Source organism: Lissotriton vulgaris, chromosome 4_1 (genome assembly GCF_964263255.1).
Source record: "Lissotriton vulgaris chromosome 4_1, aLisVul1.2, whole genome shotgun sequence".
Lineage (NCBI taxonomy): Eukaryota > Metazoa > Chordata > Amphibia > Caudata > Salamandridae > Lissotriton > Lissotriton vulgaris.
In genome coordinates, this window is record NC_141691.1 from 44,197,681 (window position 1) to 44,212,206 (window position 14,526).

Sequence of the window (14,526 nt, forward strand, 5' to 3'; positions counted from 1 at the left end):
GCGACCAGGATGGAGGATCGAGCTGTCCCACGAAGATAGAAGCTGTCGGCGTCGCTGGACCCAGGATTGGGCAACAAAGCCTTGGCAAATTCAAGCCCACGCGGTGGACTCAAAATGGCGTCTGGAGTGGACCAGGAGGGTCCGGGGTGCCTCTCTTCAAGAAGGAAGCAAGGGCCAGTCTGGAGCAACCAGACCAGCAGCAGTGATGTCGTCGGGCGTCGTTCAGAAGGCCACAAGCCAGCCGGCTAGTAGCCAAACAACGCGGTGCACAGCAAACAGCAGAAGGGCCCCACGCAGATCGTGGAGATGCAGGGAGGCTGACCTTGGGTGCTGGAGCTGCGCAGGGTCGGGGCTTCTCGGACCCCAAAGCACTCACCAGTGGAGGACACGGTGGGCTTGCAGTAAAGATGTTGTGCAGTCTTGGCGATCGTCGGTCCCTCGAGGTCTCGTCGCACTCACGGTTCTCAGCTTGGCTGTAGAGGTGAGTAGAGGTCAGAGGTGCCAGGGAAGCCGGGTCTCGTCGAGCTGGGTCGTCGGATTCGTGATGAAGGACTTGCAGCAGACCGCAGTGTTCTTTAGGATGGTGCCCGCTTGATGCAGGGTGACTACTCCTTAGCCACAAGGGAGAATCTTGAAGAAGAAATCGTGAAGTCCTTTCGAAGAAAGTGGTATCTTGATTCCAAAGATGATCTAATTTGAACAGGGGGCCCGCTCCTATCTTTATACTAAAAAAGGGGGCTGACCCGGTGACTAGGTCCTGCCTATGGGTGGGACCAGGAGGGGGGTGGTTACACCCCTCTCCCCTGCCGGACTTCCCCAGGCCAGGGGCTGGTGTGCCCCTGGAACTGGTTCTGACTGGCCTATGCGTAGTGAGCACCGGGGTGCCACTCAGCAGTCACCTTCCTGAAAAGCCCTGCCTACCCAGGATACACAAAACCATGTCTGGGACGGTGCTAGCACCGCCCCGGACAGGAAACCCTTTGTCCAGGCCTCCCTCGCTGGAAGGACTCCCAGCAGCAGGAGGTCAGACTCGTGTCTGTGGTGGCAGCATCCATTTTGTGGAGCTGAGGCTTCAGTTAACTTTAACCGGGGTTCACAGTTACATACATGTCGTGTCCCTCTAGAAGGGTGGAATGCTAACCCCGTCGCCAGAATTGGCGAGGGGTTAGTATTCCAATTCGTATGACACCTTACTCGACATGTTTTGATAAAGCAATACCAAAGATAGCATTTAACCGCGAGGATTATAATGCACTTAAGAGTATATGGTATGCGATATCATGGAACAGCTATTAGGACTTGATTCCGCAAGCTGCAGACAGGCTCAGCTCATGCCAGAGCACCATCTCACACGATTCCAAGCACTCTGCCTTCAGGATTGTCAAGGCCTGCCATAGGAGTGACTGATAGGAATCTGTGTGTCCATTTTAGGGTTAGGTATAGGTATACTACACCTACAGCAAAGGATGATTACACGACTTTGCCCCAGCTGTCATGCAGCCAGTTGTGTCAAATTTAGGAGGCCAGCCAGGGGTGGCATAATACATGCTGCAGCCCCTGGCAGCCCTGGGTACACCTATGCCCTGAGTTACAGGGTCTGATAAGGTGGCCCAGTACCAATTGGAAATGTACCTAGGGTACATGGAATCCATTTTAAAGAGAGAGCAGTAGGCCTGGGGTCCTGATTGGCAGGGTCCCAGGTCGACTATGTCCAAAACCAGCTAAAACACAGGGCAAAAAGTTGGGGGCAACCATAGTCAGGATGTACCTTCCTACACCCCCCCCCCCCCAAGGTATGCTTACCATACATGCATCTTGTCTGGTTCACACGGCTTCACAGAGGAGGATGGTGAAATCCCCAAACTGGCCGATTAGTGGCCTGACAGCAGGTCGAGAAGAAGAGAAGCTGCTGAAAGCGCCACGCCTTCCCTGTCGTGAATTGTGAAAGATCCCCCCCACCACCAGAACTACTGGGGTCATCCACAGAAGACTGAGCCTTCAGGTCTTGGGTTTTTGTGTCCCAAAGAGTGTCTCCCGCTGCTAGCCTGGGCATCGTTGGTTTTGGAAGCAGGGAGGTTGGACTCAGGAGGGCAGGGTCTACAGCTTCTTCCTGCAGATTAAGGTCATGAAACCACCGCACCGAGACCCTAAAACCCAAAGCACTACGGGCCCGATTCACAGAACTAACTTAAGACAAAATCCTAAACTTGCTACTTTTGAAATTCACAGAAGGCATTTAGTAGTAGTAAAGTTAAGATTTTGTATTAAATTTGATTTAAGACAGACTTAAGACAAAATCCTAACTTTACTACTACTACTACTCTGTGAATTTCAAAAGTAGTAAGTATAGGATGTTGTCTTAAGTTAGTTCTGTGAATCGGTCCCTAGACAGGGAGTTCTTGCTTCTACTAGCTGCTGAGAAACAAAGGTTGAGAATCAAGACTGACGTCAGAGAGAGGGGCTCGGGCACAGCCTGATGACGTTTCACGGCCAAGAGCAAGGAGATTAGGGCTGTGCCCCAGCCAGAGCAGTCTCTCTGTACACTCTGGGTGACAGCATGGATCCTGACGTCACAAGGCCCACACAAACATGGCTGCACCGAAACTCCCTGCCAAAGGAAGGGGGCAGAGAGAAAGCTGGCCTGTAGAAGACAGAACATCCAGGAAAGAGCTCAGGGCACCCGGCGAGGAACCTTCCTCTCTTGGCAGCGCCTACGACTGGGCGCCGATGATGCCCCATGGACATAAGACCCATTGCACAGCAACCAGGAAGCAGGATGCTGGAAGCACACCTTGACTCGCTGCAGAGCTGCAGCTCATGCCCATTTCTGGTCCAGCCAACACTACCCTGGTCTCGCCTCTCCCGGCACTAGTACCTCAAGGACTCAGCTGGACGGAGTCGCCACAGGTCAATACCCTTCGTTTTTAGAAAAATGTGCACTTTTCCAAGACAGGCATATTGGAAGCGGTGTCTGTACAGCCCTGGCGTGTGCTCCTGGTGGGTCCTGCCAGGTAAGCCCGCCACACAGCCCATCACATGGGTGTCAATAAGCAGACGATGTAGTTCACACACTCACAGCACAACGCCTGGTACTCACTCACCTTCAGCGCATCGTGGAATATCGGCGTCCCTGGGTGAAAGAGGCAGGAATCTAGAGGAGTAAAGAGAGGCGGTGGTTAGTACCAGCAGCTAAAGATGGGCTTCTACGCCCCTGCCCCACCAACCTCATGCGACCGGCATCTGTGTGCCATGTGTGCATTAGTGTCATGGGTGTGTATACGCCAGTTCCTCAGACCTCATGCGACCGGCATCTGTGTGCCATGTGTGCATTAGTGTCATGGGTGTGTATACGCCAGTTTCTCAGACCTCATGCGAGCGGCATCTGTGTGCCATGTGTGCATTAGTGTCATGGGTGTGTATACGCCAGTTCCTCCGACCTCATGCGAGCGGCATGTGTGCCATGTGTGCATTAGCGCCAGCAGCCAAGATAGGCTTGAATAGCCTCCACCCCACAGACCTCTGGGTGGCATCTATGTGCCATGTCTTCATCAGTGTCATGGATGTGTAAACACCTCATGTGAGTGGCATCTGTGTGCCCCATGTTTATTAGTGCCAGCTGCTGTAGATGGGATAGTTTGCCCCCTGCCCCCACTTACCTCTTGTGATAGGTTTTCCTTTTAGAAATCATTGTTGTCAGGTATGGTACTCTAATTGGTTCCATTGAACCAAGCGAAGACCACAACTCCCAGAATGCAATAACTTGCTAAATGAAAGCCCCAGATCTTCCAAATGTATTACCAACCTTGAATATGCCAGGCCTAGTTCAAGTCTTTCCCTGCCTCCCATACGAACCCAACAAAGTGAACCAGCTACCGTGCACCCTATAGCATCCATCGTGTGGACCGGATACGTAAGAAGGGAGGGGGCCTCGCTGTCATGAAATGAAAAGAAATTAGGATTTGTAAAGCGCACTACTACCCGTAGGTGTCCAGGCGCTGACTTCGAGGGGGTGGACCAATGTAAAAAGAACACCAGACAACAGAGTGCATGGCACAGGTAAGTGACAGTACTGAGCTAGTTGTTAAAGAGCCATGTTGTGAGGGCCTTGCGAAAGGAAAGCAGATTTTTTTGAGTTTTTTAGCATCAGAGGCATTGAATTCCAGAGCTTGGCAGTGACTACTGCAAAGCTCTTACCTCCCCAGGAGGCTCTCCTGAATTTAGGTACAACCAAACAAGCCCGGGAGGAGGATCTTAACGTCCTAGAGGGGATGTATTGTTAAAGAGTTGTTTGATCGATTCAGGACCCACAAGATGAAGGGCCTTAAAGGCTACGCATGGAGATTTGAACATCACCCGCTTTCTAACCGGGAGCCAGTGAAGTGAGGGGAGAGCCTTGGAGACCGATTGATATTTCGGTATTCCTAGAAGCAATCTGCATTTTGGACCATTTGGAGCTTGTCTAGGACTTTCTTATGGGCAGTAAAAGAAGCCCATTGCAGGAGTCAATTTTGTATTAGACCAGAGCAGTGATCACTGCTTTACGCGGGTCTACATTCATAATTCATGGTCCTGCATCCTAGTAAGCAAGTGCCACTCAACTCAAAATTCAGAAACATCAAAAACTAAACTATACACAATTGATTTGTGCATAGTTTAGTTTTTGGTGTTTCTGAATTTGGAGTACTTATTGTGTACAGTTTCAACACTTGTATATATTGCGCACATTTTTGTCTGAATGTCTACTTGATTGTTTTGATAAATGTGTCCTTGAAAACATGCTGATAAGTTAACCAAATTTTGACAACAAAAAAAAAAAAAAAAATTCAAACAACCTCGTGGTTCACTCAGTACAGACAGGCTGGGTGCCCTCTAAATCACTAGATAAATATTCCTGACTGGCTATTTTGCTCTGTTTCGCAAGATAGTCGAGGTCCAAGCCGGTCAGAGACAGGACCCAAACCTTTTTTGTTCCCCTTCTTGTCGGAGTGGGCATTGCTCCATCCATAGAGACCTCAAGTCCTTTTCAACCTGGGTCGACATTCATTCCTCACATGCCACGAGATGCTATTGATAGCTTCCATGATGTTGTTACGGAAGCACTCAAAAAACTGGAAGAGCAAACCCATGGAAAAGTATGAAATACAAAGACAGGCAATATCAGGACCTAATCAAGAAACTACAAAAAAAACCAACAATGTTATCATTAACAAATCGGATAATGGTGGGAACGTAGTTTTGTGGCCAAAGAATAAATATATACTAGACACTCATAGACATTTGGATGATTCAGAGTATTATAAAAAGTCGGGCTCATTTCCAAAGACGAACTTCTGTTCCTGCGTAATGATTTTCCTATAACCCCTGTTATATATTTTATTCCCAAAATCCATAAAAAGTCACTCCCATTTCAGGCAGAGGAGGACTGTTGGAACGAGTATCGCAATACATTGGCTACTATTTGCAAGACTTTGTACGAACATTGCCTTCGTACGTACGTGGTACTAGCCACTTTTGGAGCAAATTGAAAAGGGTTCCCTGGTCAGATGAATTTGTACTGGTCACATTAGATATTTCATCATTATACCTAGAATTAAGCATGCCGATGGACTTAGAGCTGTGGAGCTCTATTTGAGCAAACAACCCGTCCATTGCTGTAAACACAATATAATGCTTTTCAAAATGAATAGTTTCTGTCTTCATAACAACTATTTCATGTTCAACAATGAAGTGTATCAACAACTAAGAGGTGCAGCTATGGGGGCCTGCCTCGCCCCGAGCTATGCGTGTTTACACGTGGGGCAATGGGAGGAGCAGGTCCTTCTGGTGGCACACATGGAGGTATTTGACAGTCATGTATGTAGCTGGATGCCCGTCTTTGATGATATTTCTATCATGTGGAATGGCTCAAGAGAAGATGCAGAGAAGGCTGTGGCCATGCTCAATGTGAATAATGCTAACCTACAATTTATGGCTGACATTGACGGGGCCGCAATACATTTTCTTGATGCACATATCAAAATCGTAAGCAACAAAGTGGTAACAACTTTACACCGCAAGACTACCGCAGGCAATTCCACTTTACATGCCGCCAGCTTTCATCCATACCATTTGATAAATAGTATTCCGTATGGATACTTTTTTAAGCTGAGCAGGGTATGCAGTACTGATCATGAATTGTATTGCTGTATAGAAGAGGCAAAGATTAGATTCTATGAAAGAGGGTACGACAAACGAACCATTCAACAAGCATTAGAGAAAGTGAGGAATATCACGAGGGAAGATCTTTTACCCATAGAATTAGGACCCCGGTCGAGTCATGACAAACCTATCAGTCATGACAGTAAAGGTGGAACCAAACCTGAGGCTCGCCTCATAACTACTGACAGTCGTCAACAGAAACAGGTGAGGTCCATCATGAATAGCAATTGACCCATAGTCATGACAGACACCATCTTGGGGGAACGTCTACCTCCGACACCTACTCTCACGTTCGGACGAGCTATGCCAATGAACAAGGCCTAGTGAGAACTAGCCCTGAACTACCAATGCATGCACCCGCAGGCAAAGCAAATCAGCTAACATTGAAACAAGGGTTCTATAAATGTAGCTCATGCAGAGCCTGTAAATTTGGCAAAGACACCTTTGAATACACCTCTGCTTTTAATAGCAAACCTATCCCATTGAAAGCGATATATAACTGCAGGACTGAGTTTGCCGTATATGTACTGACATGTACGTGTGGATTTCGGTATGTAGGGAGCACAAAGCTGCAGGTCCATGTCGGGATTCTGCAGCATTTCAGGGCCATAGTTAACTCCGATCCAACATACCCTGTGGCAGGCACTTCAACGCTATTCATAACAACAATTTGGAGTGCCTGAAATATTTTGTGATTGGGGCTGTGCCACCTTTTAGAAGAGGAGGCAACAGGGAAAAGCCCCTCAGACATCTTGAGTCCAAATTTATATTGGAACTCGATTCAAGAACCCCCAATGGCCTGAACCAGGGTGAGGAGCTCCACAATTTTCTTTAAGCCCTAGGAATCAGAGATACCGACTCTAATATCTTCTGATGATTAGACATCTCCATATGCCCAATATCTTTCATGCCTCGCTTATATTCCGTACAGCATTTCTGACATGCACATGAGTTTTTTTACCCCTCTTAAAGCCCTGGAAACAACATCATGTCACAGACGCCTCACGTCCTGGCACTGTGCATCATGCATGACTCATGACTTCTAAGTTTTCAGATTGCCTATGCGCAGGGGCATAGTGAACCCTCCCCACCCTACCCCTTGCTTTAGGAACTACAGCAGGGGTGAAGTTCTTGATGGGCCTCTTCTGTCTGCAACTCTGCAGAAAAGGGCTCAGCTCATAATGTGAAAAGGTGAGTGAGTAAGTAACTGAAGGAATGTGTGAATGGCTGGATGGATTAGTGAAAGGATTAATGAATGAGTGAATGGATAGATAATGAAAGAAAAGATGGATGAGTGAGTGAGTGGAAGGATGGATGAGAGAAAAGGTAAATAAATGGATGTATGAGTGGCAGGGTAGATGGATGGGGAAAAGGGTGGATGGGTGAGTGAAAGGATGGATGGATGAGTGAAAGGGGAGATGTTGGGCGAGTGACTGGGTGGATGGAATGATAAATTGATAAGTGAAAGGGTGAATGGATGGATGGATGAGTGAAAGGGGGTGTAAGGATTGATGAGTGAGTAAAAGGGGGTAGATGGACAAAAGGATGGATAAATGAGTGAAGAAGTGAAAGGGTGGATGGATGAGAGAACGGATGGATGGATGAGTGAAAGGATGGTTGAGTGATAGAGTCAATGGATGGATTCATGAATGGATGAGTAGATGGGTGGGTGGGTGGAAGTATGGATGGATAAGTGAAAGGGGATGGAGAGAGAAAGGGAGGATGAATGACTGAAAAGGTGAATAGGTAGAAGGATAAGTGGCTGGGTGGGTGGATGAGTAAGTGAAAGGATGGCTGGATGGGTGAAAGGGTAAATAGCTGGATGGATGAGTGAATAGATGGATGGGGAGAAGAGTGGATGGATGAGTTTACGGATGGATGGAGTGAAGGGTGGGTGGATGAATAATGGATGGATGAGTGAAAGGGTGGATGGAGGGATGGATGAGTGAAATGATGGCTGGAAGGATACATGGTGGATAGGTTTGCAAATGGTTGAATATGTTTGGATATAGATGGGCACATAGATGGAAGGACAGATTGAATGGTGGAAGACTGAACGATGGATGAAAGAATGATTACACCTTGTAGCACCCATTATCTCAAGTAGCATTTCCTATACATTGACTTTCACGTTTATGTGAGTCTTTGTCTCTGTATGATGTGAGTGTGTTGTAACGTACTCCGACACCGTGCCCTACATAATTGGGGTGAGTAACACTATAAAAGAAATTAAATACACATGAGAGACGGTCTAAGTGAAGATGAGGGGCACCATTGAAGGGTGATAGCAAGGCCGGACTGGCCAGACCGGGCATCGGGTGTTTCCCTGGGAGGCTGGCAAGAGGGGGGAGCGGTTTTTTTACTGGGGGCTGGCACTGAAAAGTTCCTTCTATATCTAGTAGTTTTCAATTAACAATAAAAGCGGCCTCACGTATATTCAGTTGCGGTTCACTATCGTCTCTTGATTAATGTACCTGCTGGAGCGAGATGCGAGTTTTGAATCGTCTAAGGTAGCGAGCTGAGGGCATACTGAAAAACAATGAAGTGCACGATTGTCTCAACCTAATATAGACTTATTTTGACTTGTACTTAAATGGTTGTCTATATACTTACTTATATACTATTGCACAACCTCCTCTGATATGTCTGTAGAACTTACCTTTTGTCCCACAGTTTTGTCCTAAATTTTGACTCTTTGTCCTGAATTTTTATACTCACCCTCCTGAAGTTGCGCCCATGCCAGTTGGTCACCCTAACCCTGGTACTCTCTACTGGGTATGCTGAACTCACCCCCACCCTCGCCCCCTGACAGCACCCCCCCCCTGACATCACCCCACCCCTGACCAATGACATCACCCCAACCCCGCCCCCTGACAGCGCCCCACCCAGCCCCCTGACATCACCCCACCCCCGCCCCCTGACAGCACCCCAGCACCTCCCGTGCCCCCTGACAGCACCCCACCCCCCCCTTGCCCCCTCCCCCCACACACACACACACACACAGCACCCCACCCCCTGACAGCGCCACAGCACCTCCCCCAGGCCGCCAGGCCCTCACTCACCCTCCGAGTTCTGCTCCGGGTCGAACCTCTCCCCGCAGCCCTTGTTATAGCACTGCAGAGACATCCTGGGGGGCAGAGGGGGCAGAGGGGGGTAAGAGAGTCCTGGGCAGCTCCTTCACTCCAGGGCACAGCTCAGTCACCCCAGAGCGGCTCCACTCAGTCACGTCGGGGTGAGGGCAGGACCTCAAGATCTGGGCCCTGACACAGCTCCTTCTCCCGGGGGCACAGCTCCTTCTCCCGGGGGCACAGCGTCGGGAGGCAGAGCCCTGATACAGCTCCTTCTCCCGAGGTCACAGCTCCAGTCCTTCTACCGGGGGCACAGCTCCTTCGCCCTGATACCGCTCCTTCTCCTGGGCACAGCTCCTTCGCCCTGATACAGCTCCTTCTCCTGGGCACAGCGTCGGTAGGCACAGCCCTGATACAGCTCCTTCTCCGGGGGGCAGAGCTCCTTCTCCAGGACACAGCTCCTTCTCCTGGGCACAGCGTCGGTAGGCAGAGCCCTGATACAGCTCCGTCTCCCGGGTATAGCTCCTTCTCCTGGGCACAGCGTCGGTAGGCACAGCCCTGATACAGCTCCTCGGTCGGTCCAGCGCACACTGGCAGAGCCCAGGCCCAGTATGAATGAAATAGCTCCCAGCCCGGAGTCTGGAAGGTTCACGGCGGCTCTGGGGTGGGGGTGGGGCGGCGGCGAGGCGCTATCTTTAGCCTCGGGCAGGGGAATGCCAGGCTCTGCAGAGAGTCAGCAGCTGGTGACAGGTGGGCACTCCGACAGCAGGAGGGGCAGGGCCACCCTGGGGCACACATGGTTAAAGAGCAGCACGGCAGTCGAGGCGATCACAGCTCCGCTGAGATCAGCGCTGCTCCAACCGCACCGTGTGATCTTGGGCGCGTGAACCGCGGGCAGGCCATGTCCGTGGGATGTACACAGTGTGAAGAGCAGTGCTGGGCAGTACTGGTGTGCTCCACACCCCCTGGGGGTAAGGACAGCTCACGGCGAGCACCACTGCTCCTCACTGTGTGACCTTGGACACCTCTGAACCCCAGACAGGATACCCCGGTGGGTAGCGGAGGGTGTGAGACAAATGGTTAGGCAGTCAGTGGTGTCTTCACGAGCCTCATTCTCCCTTTAAAGAGCATCAGCAGAGGGGGTTCACAGCGAGGCTGTTAGGATGAAAAGCTAGTGTCCGAAGTGCAGTTTTTGAGGATTATTTGTTAGTCTTAGTTGCAGGCTGGTATCCAAGTACTTACAAAAGGGGATGATGGACGGAGCGTTTGAGCCAATCAAACACTCACCCCCAGTCAACTGATCTGTGTTTAATCCATCACACTTCTTTAGCCCACTCTGCCACCCCAGTTCAGACATGGCTATATGCAAATCAGTCTGACCCTGTGCCTCGTGGGAACAGTCCAGCCCGAACTGCCAACTGTTTTGCATATAGCCATGTCTGAACTGGGGTGGCAGAGTGGGCTAAAGAACGGTGATAGATTAAACACAGATCTGTTGACTGGGTGTGAGTGTTTGATTGATTCAGATGCTCCGTCCATCACCACCCCCTTTTGTACCGCTTTTGGCCGCCATAAGTGTGGCAGGGTATGCTCAGACGTGAGTCCCTTGCTCACATTGCCACTGGATTCAAGCAAGCCGGGCTGAAGACAGCTGGAATGCCAGAAACTGGTCCTCGGAAGCTTGTTTCCGGTCCAGGGAAGACATGGCTTGGCAGTTCGGGCTGGACTGTTCCCATGAGGCACAGGGTCAGACTGATTTGCATATAGCCATGTCTGAACTGGGGTGGCAGAGTGAGCTAAAGAACGGTGATAGATTAAACCCAGATCTTTTGACTGGGTGTGAGTGTTTGATTGATTCAGATACTCCGTCCATCACCACCCCCTTTTGTACCGCGTTTAGCCGCCATAAGTGTTCCGTCCATCACCACCCCCTTTTGTACCGCTTTTGGCCGCCATAAGTGTGGCAGGGTATGCTCAGATGTGAGTCCCTTGCTCACTTTCGGCTGGAATGCCAGAAACCGGTCCTCGGAAGCTTGTTTCCGGTCCAGGGAAGACATGGCTTGGCAGTTTGGGCTGGACTGTTCCCATGAGGCACAGGGTCAGACTGATTTGCATATAGCCATGTCTGAACTGGGGTGGCAGAGTGGGCTAAAGAACGGTGATAGATTAAACCCAGATCTTTTGACTGGGTGTGAGTGTTTGTTTGATTCGGATGCTCCATCTATCACCACCCCCTTTTGTACCGCTTTTGGCCGCCATAAGTGTGGCAGCGTATGCTCAGACGTGAGTCCCTTGCTCACTTTGCCACTGGATTCAAGCAAGCCTGGCTGAAGACGGCTGGAATGCCAGAAACCGGTCCTCTGAAGCTTTTTTCCGGTCCAGGGAAGACATGGCATGGCAGTTCGGGCTGGACTGTTCCCATGAGGCACAGAGTCAGACTGATTTGCATTTAGCCATGTCTGAACAGGGGTGGCAGAGTGGGCTAAAGAACGGTGATAGATTGAACCCAGATCTTTTGACTGGGGGTGAGTGTTTGATTGATTCAGATACTCCGTCCATCACCACCCTCTTTTGTACCGCGTTTAGCCGCCATAAGTGTTCCGTCCATCACCACCCCCTTTTGTACCGCTTTTGGCCGCCATAAGTGTGGCAGGGTATGCTCAGATGTTAGTCCCTTGCTCACTTTCGGCTGGAATGCCAGAAACCGGTCCTCGGAAGCTTGTTTCCGGTCCAGGGAAGACATGGCTTGGCAGTTTGGGCTGGACTGTTCCCATGAGGCACAGGGTCAGACTGATTTGCATATAGCCATGTCTGAACTGGGGTGGCAGAGTGGGCTAAAGAACGGTGATAGATTAAACCCTGATCTTTTGACTGGGTGTGAGTGTTTGTTTGATTCGGATGCTCCATCTATCACCACCCCCTTTTGTACCGCTTTTGGCCGCCATAAGTGTGGCAGCGTATGCTCAGACGTGAGTCCCTTGCTCACTTTGCCACTGGATTCAAGCAAGCCTGGCTGAAGACGGCTGGAATGCCAGAAACCGGTCCTCTGAATCTTTTTTCCGGTCCAGGGAAGACATGGCTTGGCAGTTCGGGCTGGACTGTTCCCATGAGGCACAGAGTCAGACTGATTTGCATTTAGCCATGTCTGAACAGGGGTGGCAGAGTGGGCTAAAGAACGGTGATAGATTGAACCCAGATCTTTTGACTGGGGGTGAGTGTTTGATTGATTCAGATGCTCCGTCCATCACCACCCCCTTTTGTACCGCTTTTGGCCGCCATAAGTGTGGCAGGGTATGCTCAGACGTGAGTCCCTTGCTCACTTTGCCACTGGATTCAAGCAAGCCGGGCTGATGACGGCCGATTAGCCAGAAACTGGTCCTCGGGAGCTTGTTTCCGGTCCAGGGAAGACATGGCTTGGTAGTTCGGGCGGGACTGTTCCCATGAGGCACAGGGTCAGACTGATTTGCATATAGCCATGTCTGAACTGGGATGGCAGAGTGGGCTAAAGAACGGTGATGGATTAAACCCAGATCTTTTGACTGGGGGTTAGTGTTTGATTGATTCAGATGCTCCGTCCATCACCGCCCCCTTTTGTACCGGTATCCAAGTACAGCAGCCCCACCAGGAGCAGCCTGCCTGCTGCTCCGCCCATCCTCCACCCGCCACCCCTCCCCTCCCAGGTACCCAGGCATTCCATCCATCACCACCCACCGACATCCCACGCAGATCACTTGCACCGGCTGAGCAGCCAGGGCCCAAGGGAACAGGGGAGACGCATGAATGCATTAGAGAGATAGAAAATATACGCTGTGCCGCCTCACAGCCACTCCCCTTAAACCTCACGGTGTGATCTTAGACCCACTGTACTCCAAACATGGCGCCTTCATGGTGCAGTATTAGAGGCATCTCACACCCCTGGGCAGGGACAGCTCTCAGCCACCGTCGTTGTACCATTGTGTGCCCTTAGGAACATCTTATCCGTTAACATGGCATAATTAAAAGGTAATCAAACTGTGCAGGGCATTACTGAACACTACATGGTGTATTTCAACAATGTACATCGTAACTTTAGATCTATTCTCAATTGTTTTTAACTTTTTAAACCTCTTAGTAATTTCATTGTGCTCCCTTTCTTATCAATTTAAATTTTGCCCTATTCTCTTATCTAGTTCACGCCTTTTTACTTTTTTCCTTTTTTTAAATTCAGTTATTTTTATTTGAGGAGTAGCTTTGTGTCTTTTTCTGTACCGTTTACCCCCTCTTTTTGAAAATATTTTGTTTCCACTCTTTCCCTTTTTTGTCGGGGTAGGGGGGGGGCGGGGAGGGGGCGGCAGGGCTCCAACACCTGGTACTAATTCATCCTGGTGCAGGAAGTGAAGTATTTTAACCCTGAATCTGACACCAGAGCAGCCGTCCGAGCACCAGGCCAAGTCACCCCTCCACAGAGCCATTCACCAGTGTCCCAGATTCACACCTGACAGTTGTAGGGGTAGGGGGGGGGGGGACAAGTCGAACAAGTGGGCAGAGATCATTTCAGAGATTTTAAAATGAGTTGTGGGGTGTCTGTGTGTTATGTTCAGGTGCCATGCGTATTAGTTCTTTTGAACTACATGTGTGGACTGGGTGGATTCAAAAGTAAACTATGTCAGCAACATTGTTCATACCTGATAAATATGTATCATTTTCAGGGCTTTTGGGGAGTTTTCAATCAGAAAATCAGAACATTTTAGAACAATGAATCAAAAATGTGTTTTATCTTGCATTGAACCAGTCAATCTAGCGTGATGTGGAATATTAGATTCTACTTTTTGGGGCGGTCTATGATGAGTAGCCGATCCCAAACACACTAGGTCAGTTGCAGCAACTTAAAAGGACAGAAAAAAACAACATTAACAAGATATTTGAGCATCATTCCCTCAAAAGAAGTTGTGGGACTGGGACATTGTAGTGTGTAAGAAAGTTCAAGCGCATTTCTTTTAATATTTTTCTGCAATAATGGATATACCTGACCATATTACTTTTATATTATTTGCAGAGTAGGATGCAAGTTTAGCTCACAGCCCTCTTGATCTGCGTGGAGATGGCTCGTGTCTAAGCTCTAGAGACTACTACTAAACAAAAGGAGAGCAAGGGTATAACAGATCACTCTCTTACCCCAAAGGAATGACTAAATAAACAACTGGAGAGTGATAGATCAAACCACACTTGCAAGGAAAACTTTTGACGTGGTGAAAAAACAGACAGAAAGTGAAGGAGAACC

General features: G+C 49.5%; 1 protein-coding gene across 1 annotated transcript in view; it reads right to left on the reverse strand.

Moving 5' to 3' along the window:
• Positions 1 to 9,913, reverse strand: part of LOC147718324 (cysteine and histidine-rich domain-containing protein 1-like) — a 63,612-nt gene extending 53,699 nt beyond the window's left edge. The window contains exons 1-2 of the mRNA XM_086966697.1: positions 9,261 to 9,913; positions 3,102 to 3,151 (exon numbers count right to left, since the gene is read on the reverse strand). Coding sequence (XP_086822823.1) covers positions 3,102 to 3,151; positions 9,261 to 9,324 — 114 coding nt within the window. The 5' untranslated portion in view covers positions 9,325 to 9,913. The remainder of the gene's footprint in view (positions 1 to 3,101; positions 3,152 to 9,260) is intronic.
• Between the last annotated feature and the right edge of the window lie 4,613 nt (positions 9,914 to 14,526).